This window comes from Cuculus canorus, chromosome 18 (genome assembly GCF_017976375.1).
Source record: "Cuculus canorus isolate bCucCan1 chromosome 18, bCucCan1.pri, whole genome shotgun sequence".
Taxonomy (NCBI): Eukaryota; Metazoa; Chordata; class Aves; order Cuculiformes; family Cuculidae; genus Cuculus; species Cuculus canorus.
This window is the reverse complement of record NC_071418.1, coordinates 1,383,673-1,408,734: the sequence shown is the minus strand read 5'-3', so window position 1 is coordinate 1,408,734 and position 25,062 is coordinate 1,383,673. Positions and strand designations below refer to the sequence as shown.

Below are 25,062 nucleotides of genomic sequence, written 5' to 3'. Positions count from 1 at the left end.
CGTGTGCAGAATGAAGAGCAGGTGTGAAATATTTTTAGCAAAACCTTGGCATACTGCACCGATCTCTCAGCCCCCATCCTCTATTCCGTCAGCTTTTGTACCTTAGATCGGTCTGTGGCACCGACGGTGGCTCTTCTGGTGAGAGTTGCTGTTTCCATTTGGTGATTTAGTGCTTCACAGGCCTGAAATGGGGGACCCTTTCCTCCTCGGAGGACGGAGACACCATTAACCAGCCTGGCAGCTCCGTGCCCTCATGGAGCTCGTTGTGCTGCCTGCCCTTTCGCCCTTAGCTCCAAGATTACTTACATCATAAACCAAGCAAGGACTATGGGAATGTAGAGCCTTAATTATTGTTCGGTGCCCCTGCAAGCTTCTTTGGGAAGGTTGCATCAACAGGACTGGATAGTGCAGTTGAAAACAGCCCAGTTGAAACCCACCTTTTTGCCTTGGCAGAAGATATTCATTCCCTGCTACACTCATAAACGCTCCTTTTGTCTTTTCTGCCTCTCCCACAGCATCCTCCAAACGACTGCCTTGTGCATTGCTCCCTTTGTTCGCTGTCTCTCGCTTCTTGCTGTGCTGTGCCAAGCTTTCGTGCTGCTCTCTTTTCACTAGACTCCACTTTTCTCTGACCTCATCTCTTTGATTCCTCAATGCCAGGAACCGCTGTGCCATGGGAGACCTCAGCAGACGAGGCTCAGGCCACCGACGGTCCCCTCTCCCTCCACCCCTGGCAGGATAAGGCTTACCTGACTTCACGTTCTCTCTACACACGGTCTAAAGAACTCCTGAATGTCAGGATACAGGTAAGGGTCGTATGAGATGCTCACAGCCTCAAAACCTGCGTGAATTTGTAGCTTGAGCAGTCTCTTCCAGTAATGCAAATGATGGGAGGTGGTGGGTCAGTGAAGAACTTGGTATGATAGGTGATAACTTGGGCACTCCAGACCCGAGTCTGGGCAAGTCGCTGCCCTTTTCTGTGTTGGTTTCCTCCTCTGTCTCCATTGAAATTCACTGTTAGCACGTGTCAGACGTTAGCTGGCTACTGCTGTCTTTGTGCTGCCAACATGGAACTTTATCCAACCTCTGTCTGCCACAGGAACGTCTTCTGAGGCTGACCTGCCATCCCCGCCTTTTGATGCCTTCAGTCTCGTGGCCTTCGAGTCTCCTCTGTTGTACAGTTCACTTAACCTAATGAGGATTAGATGACCTTTGCATTTGGAAATAAGGCATGCATATAAAAGAAAAGCCCTTGATTCTCATGGTTCATGGTATGTAGAGTCCGATTCATCGGCTCTCGGAGCAGAAGGCCTCCGGAGCAGTGAGATCTCACATACAGACCATTGTGGTTCTCAACGAGAATTCCTGTGGGCGTTTCTATAGATATGGAAGGATGTATTTCTCCAGCACAAATCATGTGAAAATTTTACACCAGCCTACTCGCTTAGGTTGCTGCTGGTCAAAATTAGACTTGCAGACAGCTTTTACAAACTGAAACAAATTCCCCTTTGATTTTCTTTGGACCATAGGGTTAAGTGCCCCACGTGCCTGCACAGAGACAGGGCTGCTGCGTTCTGCCACCAGCTCTGAACTGTCTGCCCAGGCCTCAGCAGATGGCTTCAGCCTTGTCAAGAGTCCTTTCCATGGTTTTAAGCCCATACTTTAAGCCTTTAACTCCCTGCTGTGCCTCAGATGTTGCAGATAACTGCCAGGGAGCTTTTAAGCCAGTGAGTTCTCAAGTTCTCGCTTGCCTGTGTCTCTCAGGGTTGTTCCGGTATGTGCAGCACCTCTGTTTGCACTGAAAATGTTATCAGCTGGAGCAGTTACCTGCTCTGCAGATACTTGTGAACCTCGTCTTCTATATCATCGACGGCCTTGAGCCATAGATTGTATTTTACTTGAAAACGATTGCTCTTTCATTTTTAAGTAACAGGTAGTAATGCTTTCCATCTCTGCCTCCTAGGCTGGTAGTGCCATCCTCACAAACTCGTTTCAGTATCGCCAGACCAAATTAATCAAGAAACTGTGATTCCTGTCTCTAAGAATATTTTAGAAATTGTAAGGTAATAGTAAATAATAATCAACTTCACACCGTAGCAATCTATCTTCTGAGGATAAACTTAATTAGATTGCAGAATGTTCTTGCTTTTCTCTACATGTCCCCTAAGAACTTAATTTTTAGGTGAAAATTTAGATCCTTAGGAAATCACAGGTTCCCTGGGACTGGTACGTCATAGGAAACAAAACCTGAGTGTCGTGGTTTACGTCCAAAGGCCTGGGACTCACCGCTGTCCTCCCGCAGACCTGACAGCCTGGTGGCAACAACTGCAGGCAACCAGCTGGGATTGACCTGTACGACTGACAAAGGACAGAAACACTCGGTAAGAGATCAACCACTTCATCTCTGACCTCTCACTCCTGACCTTCAAAGAAGGTCTCCAAACTGCTTCAAAAGACAACCCAAGCACTAAAATTCCTGACTCTAGGATATAAAAATCACATTGATATTGATTGCACATTACATTGTAAGTCTTGCTACCACCAGCCATCCCTAGGCAATAATTATTCCTGTCTCTCTCGCCCTCTCTTTGTGCCATAAATGACATTATCAGCTGTCCTCTGGCTAGTAGCCTCCCTTTGATCAACAGGAACCAATCATCCTTTCCCTCAAATTGCTGAATTCATTAATATAATGAAGTTTAACTCAGAACAATTATTCTCAACCTGTATTTAGCTCTAAGGTTATTGCTTCTATTTCAGACTGAAGGAAGCCTTATCCGCCTAAAAGCATGCCTGGTTTTTCCAAGTACCCCAGCTGACCTACTAAACAGTGTCCCCTCTCCCTGCCCTTGCCTCACTTACATCTCGTGCTCTCCTTGTTGACACACATCTCCTGAGGTTCTGCTCAGCTGAGTCTACAAATGAAGGCACAGCCTTGAGGAGGTACCATGGGAGGAACTCTGCTAGCCCAGTTTCGAGGAGGGAAGCAAAGGCATCACAAGGAGGAGCTGCTTGGTCTATAAGCCACCCGTCCCACCTTAGAGAACCATGGAACAGTTTGGTTTGGAAGGAACCCTAAAGCCCATCCAGTTCCAATGCCCTTCCATGGGCAGGGACATCTCCCACTAGATCAGGGTGCTTAAACCACTGCTTAAAACTGTTCCCCCTCATCCTGTCCCTGCCCTCCCTGATCATGAGCCCCTCCTCAGCTTTCCTGGAGTCCCTTTCAGTACTGGAAGCTGCTCTAAGGTCTCCTGGGATCCTTCTCTTCTCTGGGCTGAACAACCCCAACTCTCTCAACCTTTACTTGTTTGGGTAATGCTCAGATCATCTTCATGGTCTCCTCTGGACTCAGCCCTTCCTGCGCTGAGGACTCCAGAACTGGACACAGGACTCCAGGTGATGTCTTACGAGAGCAGAGCAGAGGGGCAGAATCCCCTCCCTCACCCTGCTGGTCCAGCTGCTTTGGATGCAGCCCAGGACATGGTTGGCTTTCTGCTTGCCTTGCTGTCCCCGAGCATTCCATGTGGCAGTGGCTGCTGGGAGGTCAGTGAAGCTACTGGTGATGCCAGAGACTTGTGAGCAAGGCTGAATTGCTGATCGCTTCGGTGGGTGGCATGCATTTGGGGGAGAGGAGCTTTCAGAGGACAGTAAGGTTGTGTCTCGGTTTTCTTAGTGTCTCTGTGGTTTTAAGAATTCAATATTTGCAGCTGCCTTCCTGCCTGAAGTCAGATACCAGAAGGTCGGTTGCACGTGGGGTCTGGATCTCATCTCTACAAATGAGTCCTTTTCTCAGTGTTTTGCTATACAAACTTTCTTACCTTGTTTATTCTTTCAAATTCCTAGGTTTCCTCTTCTTGATTTTTCTTTCCTTTTCTCTTCAAGATCTTCCTTAAAACTTGCTTTTCTTCCTTTCTTTCCCAAACTGGGCTGTTCTCCCCATTCCGAGGTCTGTGCCTCGCCACCTATAATTTGCAGTGGGTTATCTCGTGGAGACTGTAATCTCTTCAGGGCAGGGCTGCGTCCCTCGACGGACTCACAGTTGCCTGTTTTACTCTATGAGATTGAATAAGAAGGACAGAAATAGAAGAGTACACAGCCACTCCCAAATAAACTGTGTATTTTATGATCTATGCTCAACAAACAAATGCAGGAACGATTGTTTTTAGCAGCATGGTTTGTGCTGGAGGCTTGAGAAGATGTGGATGCTTTAGGCGAAGAAATTTCCTTTACAAAACATTCGTGGAACGTCTTTATCTAAAAATACACAGAGTTCTGGTCGAGAACGATGTTCCTCTGCTGCTCTGTAGTTAATTGCCAGTGGTAACACGGGGCTTTTAAACCTCGTAAACAATCCTGCTGTAGTAGTCATGTACTCCATCCCTTTCCTTCTCCGCAGCATCCCGAAGCCCTGCCCAGCCTGGGTTCCATGGCCTCTGCTGCTGAAACAGTCCTGCTCGCTCGGCTCTACCTCCATGCCCACCAAGACTCGGGAAAGGAGGAGGGATGGAGAGGAAGATGGCCCTGTTCATCTACAACAGAGGTACCTTTGGGGTGGGAGACCTTAACCACCAACACTCGCTGCAGCTTTGCCTCGCTAGGTGCGTGCTGTGGGTACCACGTGGCTAATAATGCGTTTTAAAACACAGTTTGGCCTGAGATCTCCAATGAGTCTGGCTTTTGGCCGCCTGCACAAATGGACTCCACATACTTAATTGTCTGCCTGATGAGATTAGAAGATGAGTGATATGTGGGCAGAGCTGGAGATCACCTGTGAGACGGGCTTTGAGATGACTCTCCAAAAGGCACAGTGGTTAGAGCTAGGATTTTGACTTTGCTTGGTTTCCAGAGAGACCCGAGGCCATCCAGCCCAACCCTGCGGCCCGGGACAGGGCTACAGGATGGCAACCGGCCCCTTCCTTCTTCTGACATTTGCATTTCCTCAAACAAAAGGCTCATTCTTGGCCGGGCTCTCGCCTTGTCTGGTTCCTGGTTGCTTTTGGAAGGAGCTGCCTATGCTCGAGTGCCCGGCTTGGAGTCGCTGCTGGGGCACTGTCATCTTGGATGTTCTGGGGTTTGTCACGTATAAAAGGATATCTGTAGTGTTTACAAGAAGCTAATTTCGAGCCAGGATGGGATTGTTTTCTGTAAGGATGTTTAGGATCACTTAACTCCTACAGGCAGAGGGGAAAATGTTGTAGGTGTCGAGCTGGAAGAGGGGAGATTGAGATGAGGTCTCAGGAAGAAATGTTCTCGTGTGCAGGTGGGGAGGCCCTGGCCCAGGTTGCCCAGAGCAGTGGTGGTGCCCCATCCCTGGAGGGGTTCCAGGCCAGGTTGGATGGGGCTCGGAGCCCCTGATCCAGTGGGAGGTGTCCCTGCCCGTGGCTGGGATGGGACTGGATGGGCTGTGAGGTCCCTTCTGACCCAAACTATTCCATGATCCTATGAAAATTGGTCACTATTGTTTGTAACTCTTGGAATTCTCCTTAGAAGCAGACCCCAAAAGACCACCAAACGCTGACGGATTTACCCTGAGGGTCCCTCTGCAGTGCTGGGCTCTTTGCTGCTGTAAAGCTGTTTGCCTTTACAGAGGTCAGGTTCTGGGAGGCCACTTGCAGAGCAAATGCCTTCGCTGTGCACCTTGTCCTCACGAACTGGAAGAACCTGAAGGACCTGTGAAACGGGGACCCTGCCACCAGCTCCTGCCAGGATTCACTTGGGGATTTTTCTTTCCTCTGTCCTCCCAGAAAGGAAGTTGCATTTGCTGGGAGGTGCCTTGCGACGTGGCAATTGGCCCACGAGGCTGGGTTAAGGCTCAGCCGAGGGTGAGATGTACTAAAAATATATGTGACAAATGTAAACACTGACTTTTGCTGGTGTGGGAGCGCATCTGGTGAGAAGCACCAGTGTGGTGAGAGGGGTGGTCAGCAGCGCTGCGTGCTGCCTGCGGCCGAGCAGCTGCGGGAACGTTTTCTTCTTCTGGGTTGGTTTGTTTCTTAAATTAATTATTTAAAAGTGAAACAGCTTCACACGTTGCCATTGCAGCTTTTCTGTCATCGCGTTGTGGTCACCCTGTTTCAACAGGTAGGAGAAGAAACTGGAAAGGGGGAAATAAGGAAATGCAGAAAGAGGAAGGGCTTGGTGAAGGGGAAATGCCTCCCCCTCCTCTGCTGGGCTCTTTGCTTCGTCTGGTTTTCCTTTTTATTTTAAGCTGTAAAAGCAAACAAAAGAATTAGGAAGGAGGTGTGTGACCTGCTGCGAAGGCTGAGCTCCCCTCTGGTCCAGCCTCTCGCTGCGCCCACAGCAGGGGACAGGGCAAGGTGACACAGCCGGGTGCCACGTCAGCAGCCAGCGTGCTGCCCTGCCTGTGGCTGCCAACAAAGGTGGCCATTGAGAACCTGCTGGGTGCTGCTCTCCACCACTGTGCTGCGGGAAGGGGGCTGAAACTGTGGATATGCTCTCCTCCTCTTCCTCCTCCCCTTCTGTCTTCCTCCTCCTCCTCTTTCTTCCTCCTCCTCCTCTTTCTTCCTCCTCCTCCTCTTTCTTCCTCCTCCTCCTCTTTCTTCCTCCTCTTCCTCCTCCTCTTTCTTCCTCCTCTTCCTCCTCCTCTTCCTCCTCTTTCTTCCTCCTCGTCTCCCTCCTCCTCCTCTACAGCAGAAGGTCTCCAGAGTGTCCAGGGAGCCGTGGTGGGTTGCAGGCCGTGTGGCTGTGTGAGAGCTGCCTGTGTCAAGCCAGAGTGGAGAACAGGCTTGGGTGGGAATGGGCTCCTCCAGGTAAATCAGCAACATCCCCCCAAGCAGCCACAAAGCAAACAAACGTGCTTTTCCCCATGACCTGTTGATTTCAGCTGAGGATGCGCTGGCAGAATTAGGGATGCTGGTGATCCATAAGAGAAAACGCAGCTTTTTATCTCCCTCCCTTGCTCATCCTGGCCCCAGCCGGCCCCGTGTGCAGCCCCAGGAGGAATCAAACGCTTTGCTCCAAGAGCGCAAAGTCACTCAGCATCCGCAGGACCAGGGCATCGTAGATATTTTTATTCTCTGTCTATTTTGCTGTCTCCAACTGCTGCGTTATGGATGATTCCAATTAACAGCACATGAATGTCAACAGCGCTTTGCTCGTACGTTACAAATCCAAAGAGACGGTGTTTTTTTTTTTAGTTACGTTTGCAAAAATGTATTCGTGTTCAGATTTTCTATATGGAAAACTGAAAGCACCTGAACCCCAGACCGGGGAGGGTTTGGTGAGCAGCGTGTGAGAGCCTGGCTGCACCGTGCTGGGTAAACAGACCGGTGGGTTGGAAAGCAGACCTAGAGGAGTTTGCAAATGCATTTATTTAAGCAGGCAACCCATCTGCTCCTAACAATAATGCATTTGCAAAGCGGCTCTGTGTTTGCTCAGCTCACAGGCCGATGGGTTTTGCATCCGTTACACGATTGGCACCGATCGATAGGAACCGCAGGCACACGCGCTCACATCTGGACCACACGAGCCATAGAGATAGGGGTTTGAGTAGTGACCTGGTTAGCACCTGGCAGCTGCTCCATCTCTGGGGCAAAAATATGACATTCATCTTCTTCCGTTTTTAATGAGGTGTCTGTTTCTTTTCTCCAGGCTGTGGCAATGCCCGTTTCACAGGGCTGTGTGGCTGCTGCAGGATGCAGTTACCACAAGAGTGAGGTTTGGAGCAGCTGCGCTTACCTGGCTGGACAAAATCATAGAAATATGGAATGGGTTGGGTTGGAAGGGACCTCACAGCCCATCCAGTCCCACCCCTGCCATGGGCAGGGACACCTCCCACTGGATCAGGGGCTCCGAGCCCCATCCAACCTGGCCTGGAACCCCTCCAGGGATGGGGCAGCCACCACTGCTCTGGGCACCCTGGGCCAGGGCCTCCCCACCCGCACAGCAAAACATTTCTTCCTGATGTCTCATCTCAATCTCCCCTCTTTCAGCTTAAAAGAAGGGAAGCTCCAAATGACACAGGAGTGCAGCACGGCTGGATGGAGGACCTGCCCCCACTCACAGCACTGCCAGGTAGGTGGAGATGCATCTTCATTCCAGCTATGGAAGCAGGGAAAAGAAAATGAGTTCTTTAGATGGGAAATGTGGAATCTGAGGAAGCCCCAGGATGTCCTACCAAGAAATATCTTTCTGAGCCATTCAGGGTGTCAGGCGTCCCTGTTTCTATTTATGTGTCCATCTCCCACTGCTTTCTCCTGGTGGAACCTGAGGCTCTAGAAAGATCCCTTCTTGCCAGAAAGATGTTTCTTGAAGCAGCACTTCTGTCGCCACACCCGGGAACGCTTGCAGGATGCCATCACAAAGGTTGGTCAAGAACATTTGCCCTGGAACTTGATTTAAGGAGCTGTGCTCGGCCAGAAAAATCCCGGAGCTGTTCCTGCGGTTTGCTCCCTTAAGCAGGCTGGGGAGAAAAGTGGGGGGCAGGAACTTAAATTTTATGATGTTGTAAACTTAAGAGGCTCAAACCTGTGACAAAAGCCACAATGGTCAAGGCAATTGCTAAAAAAAGGAGAAAGGGAAAAGCCCTCCAAACTTGTCCTTTCCCCAGATCACTGGCTAGAAAACTTGTGAGCTGCAGTAATTCGGCAAGAGATATTTTCAGGAGCGTTTTTTACTGTGAAAGTAGTCATAAATAATAATAAAAAATGCATGTGTTGTGTATTTTACAAAGCAAGGAAGAAATTTCTTCCTCTTCCAGCCGGTAGTCTGCGAATAATTTGTGAACAAGAGAAGTGGCTCCATCCATCTTACGCTGTATTTGTTACAAATCATTTGCTCCCGTGTAAATCTTCCTGCCAGGGTAGGAGCAGCAAATCCTCCTTCAATTTTTGTCTGCTGAAAAACTTCTCCAGCTAAACATGAAGAATTGAATCAATAAATTACAGGTGTAGAGCTGCATCTCAGGATGAATATATCCCTGGTGCCCGTGACGGAGGGATGGGTGATGGTGTTCCTGAGGTAGCTGGGGGCTGCAGGGCAGCGTTTCTGCCTGGCTCCCATCGCCGAGCCACAGGGTCTAACAGTTTTGCAGGAAAACAAAAGCCAAGCCCAAAAGAGCACCTCCTGTCACACCTGCAGCGAGCGGGCAAGCAGCTGCTACCCCTGGGAAACACAGCAGAGCACCCCATCCTGGAGAAAACTCTTTTTCCCAGCTCTCTGGAGGTCCCTAGGTGGCAACCCTGCTCCTCCTGATCCTCCTGTGGTGGAGAGATCTCAAAAGCTCCTGCTCTGAGGATTGTGTGAGTGAGCGGGACCTTAACTTGCAAATAAAAGAGAGAAAAAGAGTGCCTGTTTAATGCTGTGGTGGCAAAGGAAAGCTTAGACCGGTGAGTGCTGAAAGGCTCTGCCATCCAAAGGCGAATTGAAAGAATGACTGAAACACTCAAGAATTTATTTATTTAAAAGAAATAGCAAAGTTTGAAAGCCAAGTCTGTGACACCGGGAGATGTGACTCATGATCTCGACACGCTTCGCGATGCCAGCGTGCTTAGAGAGTTCTGTAACCCAACAAGAAGCAGTTGCAGAGCAGGGGTTCAGCCTTTCTCACCAGCACCGAGGATGCTCTGCTGGGGGACCCTGTGCTCCATCCCCTCACCCCTGGACTATCAGCTCTCCAAAGGGATGAGCTGACATCCCTCTTCATAGTGCGGCTCCATCCAGGCAACCCCAGAACACAAACCTATAGATAGCCCCGAGCACAGACCTGGGCTGGCTCAAAGAGAAGAATGCCCACACCACCCGCTTGGACGTTTTCAGGGGAAAGGCACCTTCAGAGACCTCAGAGACCCAAAAGATACGGAGATTTTGGTGTAAGTACTGCTTATCATCATCACAGAACGGTTTGGGTTGGAAGGGACCTCACAGCCCATCCAGTCCCACTCCTGCCACGGGCAGGGACACCACCACCGCTCTGGGCAACCTGTTCCAGGGCCTCCCCACCCGAACAGCAAAACATTTCTTCCTGATATCACCTCAATCTCCCCTCTTTCAGCTGAAAACCATTCCCTTTGTCCTCTCCCTGATCCAGAGCCCCTCCCCAGCTTTCCTGGAGCCCCTTTCAGCGCTGGAAGCTGCTCTAAAGTCTCCCCGCAACCTTCTCTTCTCCAGGCTGAACAACCCCAGCTCTCAGCCTGTCCTCACACAGGAGGTTCTCCAGCCCTTGGGTCATCTCCGTGGCCTCCTCTGGCCTCGCTCCGATAGCTCCATGTCCTTCCTGTGCTGAGGACTCCACAACTGGACGCAGGGCTCCAGGTGGGTCTCACAGAGCGGAGCGAAGGGGCAGAATCCCCTCCCTCACCCTCTGGTCCCACCGCTCTGGATGCAGCCCAGGACACGGTTGGTTTCTGGGCTGTGAGCGCCCGTTGCCGGCTCACGTAGAGCTTCTCACCCACCAGCACCCCAAGTCCTCCTCCTCAGCGCTGCTCTCAATCCATTCTCTGATCTGAGAAAGCGTTTAATTTTTCCTTTTCAGTCTGTTTACTCCCTGCTGTCTCGGGGTGACCTGCTGTGCCCAAGCACAGCCCGGCCGCACGGGCTCGGGAACGGCTGCTCCTTCACCCAAACCCCGAACCAACCAATAAAAATAGCAATTCCGTTATGTCAGAGGTAAGATACTTTTGCCCGCTTCTTGATTAGATGACTTTTGGAGCTGGCTAGCACAGTCAAAATTGTGAATTGCAAATATTACAATCAAATATACAATTTGAGCTTCATTCTGAGTTAATTACCTGAGCCGTACACATCTGGTAGCTACAACAAATTACAGCAGCGACGATGAATTTGATTGCAATATTCACTTTTCAGATGATCCGCAGGTCAAGTGTTATTCGCTGAAGCGATTCATGAATAATTTTGAATAGCTGGACCAATATATTTAGAAACTGTGCAATCTGCAAACAGGGAGAGAAAAAAAAGCCTCAAATAAATTATACATTGTGGCTTTTTCCTGCAGCGTTGGAAAGGGATTTGATTGCCCTAACGAACTCCCTGCTGGAGTTTTCTCTTTCCCCTGATAAACCTAAAACCTCTCCTGCTATTTTACTGACCAGGCAAGGACGGGATCAAACGTGAATCGGCCTTCGGGGGGGGTTGCTTTCCTCTTAGAAAATCGAAATTCCCCAGCCGAGTGTCTGTGGAGCAGTTTGATTACCCAGGGCAGGGCAAACCCAACCCCAACTGCAGCACATTTTGCTTTAAGAGGCAAATAAACCGGTGTGAATCCATGGGAGGGCCCAGCCCAGGAGTCCACCGCCATCTCGCGTCGGGCACCGGGAGCAGCTGGGAGCTCCTGCCCCGATTTCCAGCGATCTGACATGATCTGAGTGCTGAGGGATGGGTTTGGTTTTTGCTTTGTACCCCAAACATTGTAAAAAATGGGAAGACGCAGCCGTGTGAAGGAGAAAGTGAATCCTTTGTGCCAGGGCTGAGGGGGATGCAAGAACTGTGTGTGTGAAGGGTCGGGGGCCGGTTGTTTGCTTTAATAGACTGATAGAATCAGAGAAGCACAGAATAGTTCGGGCTGGAATGGACCTCACAGCCCATCCAGTCCCACCCCTGCCACGGGCAGGGACACCTCCCACTGGATCAGGGGCTCCGAGCCCCATCCAACCTGGCCTGGAACCCCTCCAGGGATGGGGCACCACCGCTGCTCTGGGCACCCTGGGCCAGGGCCTCCCCACCTGAACAGCAGAACATTCCTCCCTAAAATCTCATCTCAATCTCCCCTCTCTCAGCTGAAAACCATCCCCCCTTGTCCTGTCCCTGCCCTCCCTGATCCAGAGCCCCTCCCCAGCTTTCCTGGAGCCCCTTTCAGCACTGGAAGCTGCTCTGAGGTCTCCCCGCAGCCTTCTCTTCTCCAGGCTGAACAACCCCAGCTCTCAGCCTGTCCTCCTACAGGAGGTTCTCCAGCCCTCGGATCATCTCTATGGCCTCCTCAGGCCTCACTCCAACAGATTGATGTCCTTCCTGTGCTGAAGACTCCAGAACTGGACACAGGACTCCAGGTGGGGTCTCATGAGAGCAGAGCAGAGCAGAATCCCCTCCCTCACCCTGCTGGCTCATGTAGTTTATATTTGTTGGACGCTGCCAGATGGAGAACCTAGTCCTGCCTGTTTATATGATGAGATCTGTTGAGGACAATGGAATCTCTTCTCCCCCCCGACTGTGTCTGTAACATCCTGGTTGCACCTTTCTTTCTCTCCAGGCTTTGCCTTGGGCAGTCTGATCTAGTGGGACAAGTCCCTGTCCTTGGCAGGGGAGTTAGAACTAGATGATCTTTAAGGTCTGTTCCAACCCTAACTATTCCATGATTCTATTTCCAGCATCCTCCCCGAGCACTGTGGATGCAGCAATGGTACATGGACGCCTTCTAAAGAGACTTGGGACTCCAGAGTTGGAAAGTTTTGTGACTGCAACTGTTGTCCCTCCTGGAGCTGGTTACATTCTGGGGGCAGGTGGAGGTAAGGTGCTTTGACGTGGTGGGGCTGGGATGGGGCTAAGATTTATCTGGTGATCTCAGGTGCAAGTCTTTAACATCAAGTAGTGTTTCCTTAGCAAGACACCAACCCATTCTGAGCGTGCTGGGCACGTGCTGCTGCGTTTGTAAGATGTTTGTAGGCTTTTGAGCTTGTGTTGCATGTTGTGAAGCTGTTGGTGCTGTTCTGAGAGGTGAGATGTGCAAGATCTGTTCCGGGACTGCCTGCACACCAGAGGCAGGGCTGGACCGGCCGCCCTGGTCAGATCCACGTGCGGATCATCCAGGTCTCAAATGGGAACAGCTTGTTTGAAGCTACCATAGACAACTTGAACTCACTTCCCCCCAGGAATAATAATCAATATTGCATTTCGTCTGCTGTTTCATCATCCTGTCACCTGGTATTACCCCTCCCTTCTACAGCTCCCCCCAGTCAGCTTGCAGCTTTGCAGCCCTGAATATCTTCAGCTCAACACCCTTTGTAACCCACTGTGCCCATCCCTCTTCCAGACCATCTACATCAAGCAGCCCAGACTCTCATCCAGGCCCCCTGGGAGCTGGGATGACTTCCCTTCATTGTGAAAACTGCCCTTTGAGTCCCACCCTTTCTCACTGATGTTTCAACCAGTTTGTGGGCTCAGGAGACTGCTTTGCCTCTCCCTGCAGGACAGCTTTAAAAGCCTCGGGTGAGGAAGTTGCTCTAAGGTCTTGGTCTAAGCCAACCCTACCAGCTGGACCATCTCATGTCCTTGTGATTGCTTCAAAGAATTACAGAGCCACCCTTCCTGTTGAAGCCCATAGACTCTACCTCTTTCCACCGTGTTTCTCATTCAACTGTGACTTTCAGCCTCGATTGCAGTTTCCACCACACTTGCTGAGGTTTCATGCCCAGCCCTGGGAACCCTTCTCTAAAATTAGCTCCGTGTTTGCCACCTTCCACCCTCTGGCCCTGCCACAGACTGAAGCAAAGGTTATCCACTGCGGTTAATGGTTAAGCAACTTCTGATGCGAGTACTTTTCCCCTTGGGTGAACACCATCTGATCCTGGAGATTCATTGCTGTTGTTCTAGTTATTTCAAGCAGTAGAGGAAGTCGTGTCCTTGACACGTGTTACGATCGCCCCTGCTTTGGGTGTGTTAGGAGTAGAGCAAATGAGGAAGCAAAGGCACAAAGCCCTTGTGTAGCTCCTTTTAATGCCAGTTAATCCAGTCTAACTACCACGGTGTCATGCCAGTTTAAGGCAAAAAAAAGTGCTCACCCTTCTCTCTCCAGATGAACATTCTGCTCATTCTCTTCTCTCCAGCCTTCTCCCTTCCTCCTGCGTTGCCAGTCATCACTGGGGCAAGTGGAGGGGGTAGGAATTGCCAGGTGGGACAAGCACCATGGCCCTTTCCAGGCTGGGATCTGGAGGAGGATCATTCTCACCCCAAACTGTCTTTAATCCTGAAATGTGGTCATTTGTATCTGTTGTGTTTTCATAGAGTCGTAGAATGGTTTGGGCTGGAAGGGACATTTACGGGTCATCCAGTCCAACCCTCCTGCCTTAGCAGGGACATCTTTAACCAGGTTAGGCTGCTCAAAGCCCCCCAACCCGGCTGTTAATGTTTCCAGGAACTCTGCTGCTTCCCTGGACAACCCATGCCAGTGCCTCACCACCTCAGTGTAAAATATTTCTTACTTATATCTAGTCTAAATCTCCCCTGTTTCAGCTGAAAACCATTCCCCCTTGTCCTCTCCCTGCCCTCCCTGATCCAGAGCCCCTCCCCAGCTTTCCTGGAGGCCCTTTCAGCACTGGAAGCTGCTCTAAGGTCTCCCCGCAGCCTTCTTTTCTCCAGGCTGAACAACCCCAACTCTCTCAGCCTGTCCTCATATGGACTTGCTCCAACAGCTCCACGTCCTTCCTGTGCTGAGTTTTGTGCTCAGTGATGTCAGGGCCGGTGTGGCCGTGGGCTTCTGCAGCACATGCAGGTCCGTGTCCACCAGCACCCCCGGGGTTTGGAGGAGACCCTCCAACCTGTGCTGGTGAGGCCCACGAGGAGCAGGTGTCGATGGGTGAGCACCCAGTGCCAGGCTGGCAGGGACGTTAGGGCGGTAACGGGGGCACGCACAGAGTCAAACCCCAAAACCGGAGAGATTCCTGACTTGGAAAACCAAACTGCAGAGCAGCCTTTGGATGACTTTCCATTCCCTTTCTACACTCTCGGCCTTCAATGTCAGATCATTTTCCCGGCCATAAATAGCTGTGAATTAAACAGGCTGTGATGCTTTTCTCGCTTATAGATACGGCCGCTCGTGCCGCAGCGTTATCTCCGCATCCCACTGGTGTTTGCATTGTAGATCAGGAGCTTGAGCCGGCTGGTTTGTTTCTTTTTCAAGATTTAAAGAGCTAGCAGAACATTTATTCCATTGTGCAACCTCCATTCAGGGTATTTCTCAGGTCCTGGCCATGGGGCTCAGTTTTTGTCCTTTGGCAGGCACTGTAAATCAATAAGGCAGTTGGAGGTTACTCGTAGTCGATCAGTAACCAGAGCTGGCGAAGGGGAAAACACTAAATATTTGGTATAAAAGCACAAGCTCTAAACTCAAAGTTCTATCTCAGGGTGACATTTTCACATCTGTGCCTCCGGAAACCTGGCTCCATCCAGGCTCAGCGTAGACACCCAGCCTGGTCATGGTCTTTTCCTGGTTGTTACCTACAGGGAGGATTTCACAGCACGTGCACACCGCGGGCATGACAGCAAACCGGGGCACGCGGTGCTTCAGGGGAGGATGTGGGTCCTGTGGTGCAAGGTGCTCATTTGGCACCAGCTGAATCACTCCTCCTTTCTGCAGGAAGTCATTAGGTGTTGGCTGAAGCGGTGCGTGACCTTGGTCACAGCCACCTCTTCAGGAAACAGGCCCCGTGCCCAGGAGGTGCTTCTCACAGGGGTCCCTAATTCCCTTTGAAACAACGAGCTAAGCTCTTAAATACCTCTGCTGTCTCAATCATATTCCGATTGTGTCATCAGCACCAAGTTCTGGAGCTGGATGCCCATAAAGACATCTGCCTGACCTCATCCCAAGCCCCTGCAATGAGAACACACTCTATTTCCTCTTTCCTTTGACCTCAGCTGCTCTGGGCTTTGCCGTGATGCAGGATCCTACCTCTGAGTAATCACCCAGCCACCCCTCCTCGTGCCCTGCGCTGCTGCCTGTACCGTGCATCGAGCCCTGCCCATAACCAGGGTATGATTGTGCCATCCCACACGCAGAAGCCGCTGTGTGTCCCCCTGTTGATGGAGCAGAGCTGCAGATGGTTTGCACGACCACCTGTGGCTCACTGTCAGGTCCATACGCTGGGTGGTTTCCACTGCGCCCTGGCTGCAGGGTTTGCAGATTCACATGTTGCACTTTCTATCTGCACTCTAGACTGGGAGATGCGCACGCCAAGCTGGTGCCGGTGACTCTGTGCTGTTCTGCCTGACCACAATTGTCCATCAGATCCATCCCTCAGCCCTAGAGAGGTCCTGTAGGTCTTGGATGCTAACATGAGTCTGCATCCTTCCTCGCTGCTTCTTGGGCTGGTGTCTGTGGGGAATGCTGCCGCTTCTCTGGAGTCCATGTGCGGCGGAGAGCTCTGGCAGCAGCTGCTGGCCATGGCCACCTGGCTTTGGAGGTGGCATCCTTCCTCCAGCTCTTCCCTGGAGCCTCAGACAGGGGGTTGTGCTCCTTCCCAGCCCACTGCCATGCAAGGAGAGGAATCGAGCAGGCTTTTCCCTTTCTCTTTCTTCTTTCATGTATTTATTACAGACTAAATGCTGGTGTTTCCTTCCAGCTTTCTGACAGCTTTAGGAGATGCACCCCAGAGAGCAGGATGGAAAACCGAGTGCGTGAGCAACACAAAAGGGATTTTCTGATCAGGAGCCACATGCAAGTACCTATTAGCTTCACAAAGGCTTTCACAACATCCTTCAGCGCTTGGCCCTGTGCGTAGGCTTTCCTCAGGCTGGCTGACTGGTCAGACTTGAATTTTAGGCTTCTTAAGGGTTTAGTAAGAGGCTGAACTAAAATACTTCGCGTGGAGAGCTAAATTCTTCAAGGTCAGAAGGTGGAGAGGTTTGGGGTTAGGGTCGGTCCCACGCCGTGGGGAGGTGGGGTGCCCCCAGGATGGCCGGGGATGGTTTTTCCCTGGTGAGCAGGTGAGGGGATGCCCACGGCACTGCTCCTCCTGCCTCGGGGCAGCCATGGGGTGTCTTCTCTGGGTGACCTGTCCCTGAGGGGCTGTTTGCTGGTACCGAGCTGGTCCCAGCCAAGACAGGCACATGGCACCGCAGGAGCTGAACGGATCAGCTGGATCCCTGCCAGTGCCAGCACTGCGTCCCCCTGTGGTGTGGGATGGCAGCTGGGTTTGACTCTCGTCTGTGCATCCCGCAGGCACCGTGGGGCTCGGAAGCAGCCTGCCTCCGTAGGAAGGAGCTCCATGAGCATGGGAGCTGGGCTGGGCTGTTTGGTGTCCCCCCGTGTCCCCCAAAGTGTCCCTTGGGATCCCCTGTTCAAGGACACCCTTGTGCCCCACGACTGCGTGTCTCCCGACGAGGGGAGACATTACACTTCGTAGGTCTCACCACAGCAGATCGCTTGCACACTCACTTTGCTTTATGTGTGTGCTTTGTTCCCAGCGAGTTTGCCAGGAATAAAAGGTAAGGTGGCATTTTGGACCCCAGGTTCAAGCGCTGCAGAAGCAATTAATTGTGTGCTTCTTGCTCTCAGCTACATTTGCGTCCCAGCTGTTTTGGAACAACCAGGTCCATGTCTCCCAAGTCATTCCAACACTCCCACACTTGCAAAATCCTTTAGCTTTTGGGAAAAAAAAGAGCCATATAAAGCCCCACATTCATCCCTGTAACCTTTGCTTCTGTTCTTCCTCCTTGCAGCTGCAAAATATCCAATGAGTGCAGGATTCGGGGGGAGGTTGGAGTCTTGCTCAGCGTGCTGGAGCCCAGCATCTGCCTATTCAAATCTCCTTCTCCCAGCCCTTAGTGCACCCTTATTGCCGGCTACCAGCCTCTGTCCTGCCACCCGTTAGATGGCACCACGGGGCAGCCCTCGCTGCACCTTCCTTCCCCTCACCCAAACGTCTCTTGACACCAGTCCAGCCTTGGACAGGCCCTTTGTGTGAGGCAGAAAGCCCTGGGCACCATCGGAGTGACTGCCTGAGCCAACCGAAGAGCGAGCAACGCTAAGGCTCGCCCCGCCACGCTCGCCCCTCTTCCCTCAATGACAATCCTTCACTGAACTGGGATCCAGGATCAGTCTTTTCTTTATTGAAGGATTTTTGCACAGGCAAATGTTACATTTTTGGACACAGGAATGTTAAAACGATCAATCCCACGTGTGCACACGCTCATACCCACAGCCCGGGCTGTCTCAGGGTATTTATTCAGACGCGTGTGTATAGTGGCCTGGTGGAAAACATTGTATGTGGTTTGGAAGGGGGCTCTAAAAGGGTCAGTTTGATAAATGCCTTTAAAGAGCGTCCGCTCTGTGTGTTTGTGTCTGGGCAGTTCAGTTTTCCATTTTTGTGTCTGTGTAACGCAGTCTGCAGACTGCGTGCTGCACTTCTCTGGTTTGGATTTTGTTCTGGCTCCTCCGACTTTGCTCTCTCACTGATAAAAGCAGGATTTTGAATGAAAATAAGCAATAAATTGCTGCATGTGCTCAGGTGTAAAGGCTTTCCGAAAGCAAGACAGCTGGCAGCAGGCTGCTGTGCTTCTGCCTTGGCCCTTTTGCAATGGGCAGTATATTGGTTAAAAGAAAACCAGGGAAGTGCAGTGGAATAAGGGGGTTTGCTGACCTTGTTCTGATGTCAGAAAAGTAATTTTGGGGTGAGACCGTACCTTGAGTTTCTACGAGGACCTGGTGTCCTGGGCATAGGATAAAGGGACTTCTTTTCTCCAGTGAGGACTGCGAGATAGGTAGTAGTTGCCGTTTAAAAATGAGGTACCTTGCAAAGGAAACTGCTAGGGAAGTTCCATTTAAAAGAAGCAAATCTGTAATGCATAGACGGGTTAAATGTGCACAATTGTAGATATAGACAATAATTTACAGGCTCTTCTCTTGATATATTAGTGCTGCTTTAAGGAGACAAGAGTGTGACTTGCTTATAACAACTTACCAGCACATACTTTTCCACACTGTAAATGAGACAGATTAAGTTGGCATTATCTATTACTTAGCTGCGTGCCAATTAGCTAAACAAATGCTATGAATTCCATCATTTATGATGGAAGCTACATAAAACTTGTATAATTACTGCAGTGAGTCATCTAGGTAAATGGCACTCCTATATGGACAAATTTATTTCGGTGCGAGATTACTAGCCTTTTGCTGCTGTTTTACATGCTTGCCAAAGAGCACACTACGTTGTTGCTAAGCATAATTAATGGATTAAAATAAGGTTCTGCTTAATTCCTACGGTGAATCTTCAAACAGCTTTAGTTTGTGCACTAGCCTAGCGCTCGTTAGCCCTACATAACGCACGGGTCTGGCAGGCTGACACGTGCCAAGGAGGTTAATGCAATCCTAGGAACTCTTTCAAAAGCTCACAGGTTTTCTTGTGGATGACTTCGCGGAGTTTCCGTACACGCCGGATGCTGGAGGTGCCCACAAAGCTGTCTGGCTGTAGGACAGCCATGCCATTGTGGACATCTCCCATGATGATGAGCTGGCCATCCACCGTGGTCATGTTGGGACACGGGCAGCTCCAGTCCATATTTAAAAGCGTGATTTCTAGTGGTTCCTTCCCCAGGAATTTTAATCCCATTTTTTCGTCTTTGAGAATCTCCTCCACTGTCACTAGGGCATGTCCCGAGTCTTGGTCTTCTGTCAGCTCTGTGATACGGCCCAGGATAACGAAGTCGCTTTTGCAAAAGCTCGTCACCAGCTTCTGGCGTGGTTTGCAGGTTTTGCAATGAGTGTTCTTCGGGAAAGGACACATCTCTTCACAAGCCTCCCGGCTCTCAAAGTTGTTCTCGTTGCCTCCACACCCACCATAAATGAAGGACTGACACTGCTTTGTCAAGCTGTTATAGGCCCACCGGGGCTCGTAGGCTTTGCAGTGACCCTGGAGGGCTGGCAGATTGCAAATGTTGATTGGGCCATTCATGCACGTTAACATGCAGTTCTCGTAGGTCTCGAAGTGGTTGAGGTTACTGTTACAGTTCCCGTAGATGAAAGTAAAGCAGTTGTTTTTCTTTGCATCATAGTACCACCTGGTCTGCTCTTCTCCGCAGTCTTCGCTGTCTGGTTGCTTCAGGCACTCATCGGTTGGAAAATGTGTTTTGTTTTGGGAAGCTTCTTTGGATGTGGGTTCTCCTTTGATGACTGACAAAGGGAAATCAGCCCTGAGAAGGCCACCGCTGTTTTTGGCAGTGCAGGTGTAGATGCCTGTGTCTTGGAGCTGGGTGTTGTAGATGACCAGCTGGGCGATGTTGGTGACCACGACATTCCCTCTGACGTGATTTGGCTTCATAATAACTTTGTCTTTCCCATCGACCTGCTTCTCCCACGTGATTTCTGGTTTGGGCCTCCCTGTAACATCACAGAGGAAGCTGACGGTCTCGCCCACGTAGACGGACTGATGGACAGGGTTGTTCACTAGAGCAGGTGGCAAGATATCGATGACCGTCGTCTCGGAATAGGCAGTAGTAGGGTGAGCTGTTGTTTCCGGTGGGATAGGACTGGTATTGGGCCAGGTAAGATGGTACCTGCAGGTGACCACGTTCAGCGTGATGCCTTTGATGCACGCTTCTGCATCCATGTAGCACTTGTTGTAGTAGGTGAGCCCGTCGGAGGCACAGGTGAAGCTCGGCTCCTTCTCACACCTGTCCTTGCACTTGCAGACGGGCTGCCCATCCCAGATGTCGCACTCTGAACCTTGCTGGATGCACATGAAACGGTCGCAGGTTGCCTCTTTGGGCATTCCCACCGGCCCTTTTTTCCCCTTGACGTCCATGTACCGAGCTGCCACGCAGCTCTTTGTTCCACAGACATTAGGACAGCACTTCTCAAAGGTCTCACACTCCTGAGGGGAAAGAAAATGACCCGATCATTACTGGGGACAGAGGGATGTTCGTTTTTGAGAACCATCAAGCAGAAAGCAAACTTTCAAGGTGGTAAGGCAGGGGACCTGGTCTGCACAGGCATCTGTGGTTGGACACTCAGTGTCCACCTTGACAATGAGTAGAAACATCTCCAGCATCTCCCATGTTTAAACGCACTGGGGTTTCTGAAATGCTTCAAGAGAAGACTCTGGAAAAACAAGATGTATTTCTGTGTCTCAAACACAAACCTCATCGTAAGCCTTTCCGAGAGTCACATGGACTTCTCGACTACTGAACGAACAACCAACCCCCCTTCCTCGCTCTCCAAAATGCCTGAGGACAAGCCCTGAGAAACAAGAGCGGATGGAAAGTCTTATCATATGGCTGTAGGCAGTAATCCTTCTTATTTTCCACAGAAGTATGTAAAGTATTATTTGAATTCCGCCAGACCAACAGCCCCACTCTTGAGCTGAAACTGCCAGGGATTTGTAATTGTTCACATTGTAGAGGAAATAATAGAATGGTTCAAAAGTAAGAAAAATTCTTGCTCCAAAAATACTTTTTCTATGGTATTTAGAAAAACAAACCCCAAACAGTTCATTACGGCTTCTCTGTCCTATTTTAGTCCTATTTTCAAATGCAGCATCGCTCTTCTAGTGATTTATTACACCCCGTCTCAGCTACAGTCGGCTCTAAATTGCAGTTAATTTTAGCAGAATTTTCATCTCCTGTGTAGAAAAGGTATTCGATGTGTGTGATTGCTGCCGTGCTGCTACGGATCACATTAAGGGACCGGGAACGCTGCTACCACGTACCCACTGGGGCACACCTCCAATGCCTTAAACCTCTGCAGCCCCCAAAATCCAACAGCTTTCTCCGAAAGTGAGAGCAAAAAGTGTTTTTTTAAGCTACAAAACTAAAGAGCTTCCCCTGAGCCCAGTATCCTTTCCTTATTGGGAAGAAGATGACCTAATAACAAAATCTTTCCCCGTTTCCAGCTGCACATCGCTAGGGTTCAGAAGCAAAGTCAGAAACCAGCATGGGTAACGTTCAGCTGAGGTTAAGGAGCACGGCGTTAGCGAAGACTGTGGTGGGGTCCTTGGCTGCTCCATGCGAGGCCCCGGGGCTCTGTGCTGCCACAGGCAAGGCAAAAGTGAGTATTTTTAGCCAATGGCTTCTAGCTTTCAGGTTTTGACTAGTAAATCACTAAGCCAGCATCCTCTGCTGCTGCTGGGGTTTTGCTGGGGTTTAACATTCACTGCTGTAGTTGGAATAAAGGGGGTTGGTTTGGGAGTGGCAAAAGTAAACCCAGCACCTTCATTCATAGCAGATGGGATCCACCTGGGCCAATCTCTTTGTTTACTTGCTGGCCATCCTTTTTCTCTACTCCCCCCTCCGAGCCCTTTTAGCAGTGTAGACACAACCCGGCTACAGAACATAAACCCCGTGACTTTTTACAGCGTGGTACGTGTTGCTGTCAGCCTGGTTTGGGCTGCGGGAGCTTTGCCGCTGGACGTGATGCAAGAAGCAGGATGAGCAGGTATTTTCAGATGCCAGCCTGAGCTGGCAGCACTGACAGGTTGAAAAATGAATTTGCAGGTTGTAAACTAAGCACATTTTGAGCTGGGATCATCACAGGGAACATCTGCCTGGTCATTTCACCCATGGCCCTGTTTTGTGCTCCAAGCAACACTCGGTGTTGCAAGTGCAGCAAAGGCTGATGTTTTCCACGTTAAATCAAATGGTTTCATACAGGATTCCTCCCAGGAATATAAGGCATTGAGGATGGCCACCACCACCAAAGAACATGGTGACACTGCTAAAACCCGATGGGTTGGCCCCACAGCAGGCTGAGCGCCGCAGTATCAAATGCAGGCGTTTCTTTTGACAAGAAAGCAGGAGAATGATCAAACGGAGCGAGTGCTGCACCCACATGGGCGTAAGTGACAGCTGCCACGCAGCTCCCCACTCCTCTGATAGCTCAGCAAACCTGGTCTGTCTCATACAGGTCACGGGTCAATCAAAGACGTGCGCTAGCGGCATCGCGTCCTGCACAGAGCTGGCGCCTCTCTAGCTGGAACACAAACAGGCTGCGGTGCAAACGAGCCCACTGCCAAACTCCACCGCCCGCGCCGCAGACAGAGAGAGAAAAATGCGCATCACTCACCAGATCAGCTTCGCACTCCCTCTTGCAAGTGCTCTGCGCGTCTACCCACAGGTTGGGGTTCATGTCATTGGGGCAGATCCCCGCGTGGGAATACCGGATGGGAGGTAGAGCTCTCCCTTTCAGAGGGACCTCCAGAAGCAACAGGATGCTGCTCTTCCCCAGCAAGATCCACATCCACCGCGTGAGCAGCACCACCAGCATCTCCGAACCTCTCCAGGGCAGTGGCAGGGACAGAGCTGGAGGCGGTTCTGGTTTGCTTGGGGTTGCTTTTTGGGGGGGGGTAAGCCTTAAATTCTCGAGGAACCCCAATGCACCTGACTTCTGCAAAAACTTCAGCGAGCTCCTTCGCTGCCTCTGCTGATAGCGCAGCTTGGTCTGGACCTCATTGGATTAAAGGTCCTAGGAAGTTCCCCCCTTATTTTAAGCGAAACGCTAATAGTCGGAGCAGGGTTCGCTCTATTTATACCCTGCCTCTGTTAACAAGTCAGAAAAAGTAAACTTGATTTCTTTGACAGGCACACGCTTCCTATGTCCTGGTGGCAGTCAGACAGATTTGTTGCAAGAAAAAAAAGCTGGAAAGAGTTTAAAAGGCTGGAACTGGCACGGTGGGACCCCTGCATGTTTCTGAATGCAGGGAGGCCTTCTTAACCCCTTTAGACCTAAAGTACTTCCCTATGCTAAGAATGGCATTTAGTTCTGAAAGAGGACTTGTCTAAATACCAGGGACCCGGGGCAGGGGATTTCCCCACGGCAAGGGGCTGCACAATTGCTCGCTAAAAGGAACGAGTAATAGGATTGAAGCAATTAAAGCCAGAATATCATATTTTCACAAAGAAAGCAGGGAAGGAATAACTTATTTAAACTCAGGATCGACAAAGCTGTACGGCTCCGTAACTTCTGCCGGGGTTCCTCCGGGCTTTTCTCTCCTCTTTGGTGGGGAGGTTTCCAGGATGCCGGGTTTAATGCCGCCCTCCGAGCCCACCAGCAAGATGTTAAAAGTGTCCCCAAATTCCTCCCCACTTCCTGACAGCCGGATCCCATTGTACAGTGCATTGCTGACCCCTTTAACAGCGACAACAAAAAAACAGTAGAAGTTCAACTCTATGGAAACCTGCATAAAGGAATGTACAGCATTTTTGCATCGGGGGGTGAGGGGGGGGGGAGTTCAGTCAAGCTGAGCTCCTTGTTCCCTGCTTATTACAGCGAGGGGCTGATCCTGCTCATGCTGAACACGTGCCAGAATCCAGAGGCGAGTGGCAGAAGTCAGAGTTGCTCAGCACCTTCCAGGATTAGAGCCTTTGGGCTGAGTTCGGGGCTAGCTCGGATGGATCCTGCACGGTGCTAAGAGCCTCCTGGGAGGACCAGGTAAGGTCGCATCCCACGTGGGGCTCGGCAGGGCTGGACCAGCAGTGCTGAGCTCTGGGAGGAGGGAAGGCTGGGCTCCTGCCCTGCGCCTGGCGCTGGGCGCTGCAAAGCCAACAGACCTGGGTGTGCTCAACCTGCACTTTTGGTGGATTAAACCAAAGGTGTTTTTCATGGCTGAGCCTGGGCCTAATTATCCTCTCAGTGCTGACTGCTGCCAGCCAGTATAACCAGCAGCAAACTGGGCCAACGCGCAGGCAGTGCCCCAGGCCACAGGGCTCCCAAGTGGTGGCCGAGCGCAGTGGCCCGACGGGCTTTCGGATCGCCTCCAAAAGGAAGGGAAAGCATCCCAGAGCCGATCTGCCCTCGGCTACAGCATTTCTGTGGCACCCCGGGCTTCTAAAAGAGGCTCTGGCGGGTTTGATTTGTGTGACCACATTAACGATATGCACAGTATTTGAATTTCATCTGACGTGCAGAGGGAAGTTGTCCAAATTAGCTATTTATAAGGAGCGAAGTCAACCGCCAGGCAGCAGTTTGCAGTTGATTTATTCTCCCTGAAACTTTAGAAACCTGCATGACACTTGTACAAAGTGTGGCTGGGCGCAAAATGTTTTATTCAACATTTGTTTACAAAGACAAACGCAGCACCCTGCGACGCCTAAAAAAGCCAACCAAAAATGACACATTCCCAAGAGGTACTTAAAATTCTTACAGCTCTATTAACAATGAAATCACATGTATTAGTGGTTCTGTTGACTAAACAAAGACACTTTATATTGTAAAACTGACTGCAGATAAGCTTCGAAACCAGCTGTACATGGGCCTCAAAGGGTGCAGGTATCCTGGGCGCTGGAGGAGCCACAGGGATGAGTGCAGGAGTCTCGCCCAGCAGCAGGGAGGTTGCCCTCAGCCCGTGGCATTGCCACCACATAGCCGTGGATAAATTTCTGCCA

At 50.7% G+C, this 25,062-nt stretch overlaps 2 protein-coding genes across 19 annotated transcripts in view; one reads left to right on the top strand and one right to left on the bottom strand.

Moving 5' to 3' along the window:
• The first annotated feature begins 482 nt into the window (after positions 1 to 482).
• The window catches only part of LOC128854006 (uncharacterized), a 36,595-nt gene continuing 12,015 nt past the window's right edge, over positions 483 to 25,062 (top strand). Inside the window, exons 1-16 of one of the 18 annotated variants that reach the window (XM_054083519.1) lie at positions 541 to 806; positions 1,100 to 1,271; positions 1,964 to 2,063; positions 2,274 to 2,381; positions 2,761 to 2,943; positions 4,400 to 4,543; positions 5,491 to 5,825; positions 6,046 to 6,084; positions 7,615 to 8,037; positions 8,235 to 8,328; positions 9,048 to 10,275; positions 10,496 to 10,629; positions 11,920 to 12,026; positions 12,345 to 12,482; positions 21,576 to 21,730; positions 23,948 to 24,079. In XM_054083519.1, coding sequence (XP_053939494.1) covers positions 4,507 to 4,543; positions 5,491 to 5,825; positions 6,046 to 6,084; positions 7,615 to 8,037; positions 8,235 to 8,328; positions 9,048 to 9,256 — 1,137 coding nt within the window. In that variant the 5' untranslated portion in view covers positions 541 to 806; positions 1,100 to 1,271; positions 1,964 to 2,063; ... (1 more) ...; positions 2,761 to 2,943; positions 4,400 to 4,506 and the 3' untranslated portion in view covers positions 9,257 to 10,275; positions 10,496 to 10,629; positions 11,920 to 12,026; ... (1 more) ...; positions 21,576 to 21,730; positions 23,948 to 24,079. Of the gene's footprint in view, positions 807 to 1,099; positions 2,382 to 2,760; positions 2,944 to 4,399; positions 6,085 to 7,614; positions 10,276 to 10,495; positions 10,630 to 11,919; positions 12,027 to 12,344; positions 12,483 to 21,575; positions 21,731 to 22,037; positions 22,739 to 23,947; positions 24,110 to 25,062 lie in introns of those variants that run through there. The other 17 variants (XM_054083522.1, XM_054083520.1, XM_054083517.1 and 14 more) reach the window with 17 other exon arrangements.
• On the bottom strand, positions 17,799 to 23,949 carry WFIKKN2 (WAP, follistatin/kazal, immunoglobulin, kunitz and netrin domain containing 2). Its single transcript, XM_009563937.2, has 2 exons — positions 22,745 to 23,949; positions 17,799 to 20,558 (listed from the first exon to the last, which is right to left on the bottom strand). Exons 1-2 carry the CDS (start codon positions 22,943 to 22,945, stop codon positions 19,047 to 19,049), a joined length of 1,713 nt encoding a protein of 570 aa, XP_009562232.1. The 5' UTR covers positions 22,946 to 23,949; the 3' UTR covers positions 17,799 to 19,046.

What these genes read in the sequence shown, in the direction of transcription:
- WFIKKN2 (XM_009563937.2), bottom strand. Translation starts at nt 22,945, where the DNA reads ATGCTGGTGGTGCTGCTCACGCGGTGGATGTGGATCTTGCTGGGGAAG. An exon ending in GGGAGTGCGAAGCTGATCTG is followed by an intron (nt 20,559 to 22,744) that starts GTGAGTGATGCG and finishes CTTTCCCCTCAG; the next exon opens with GAGTGTGAGACCTTTGAGAA.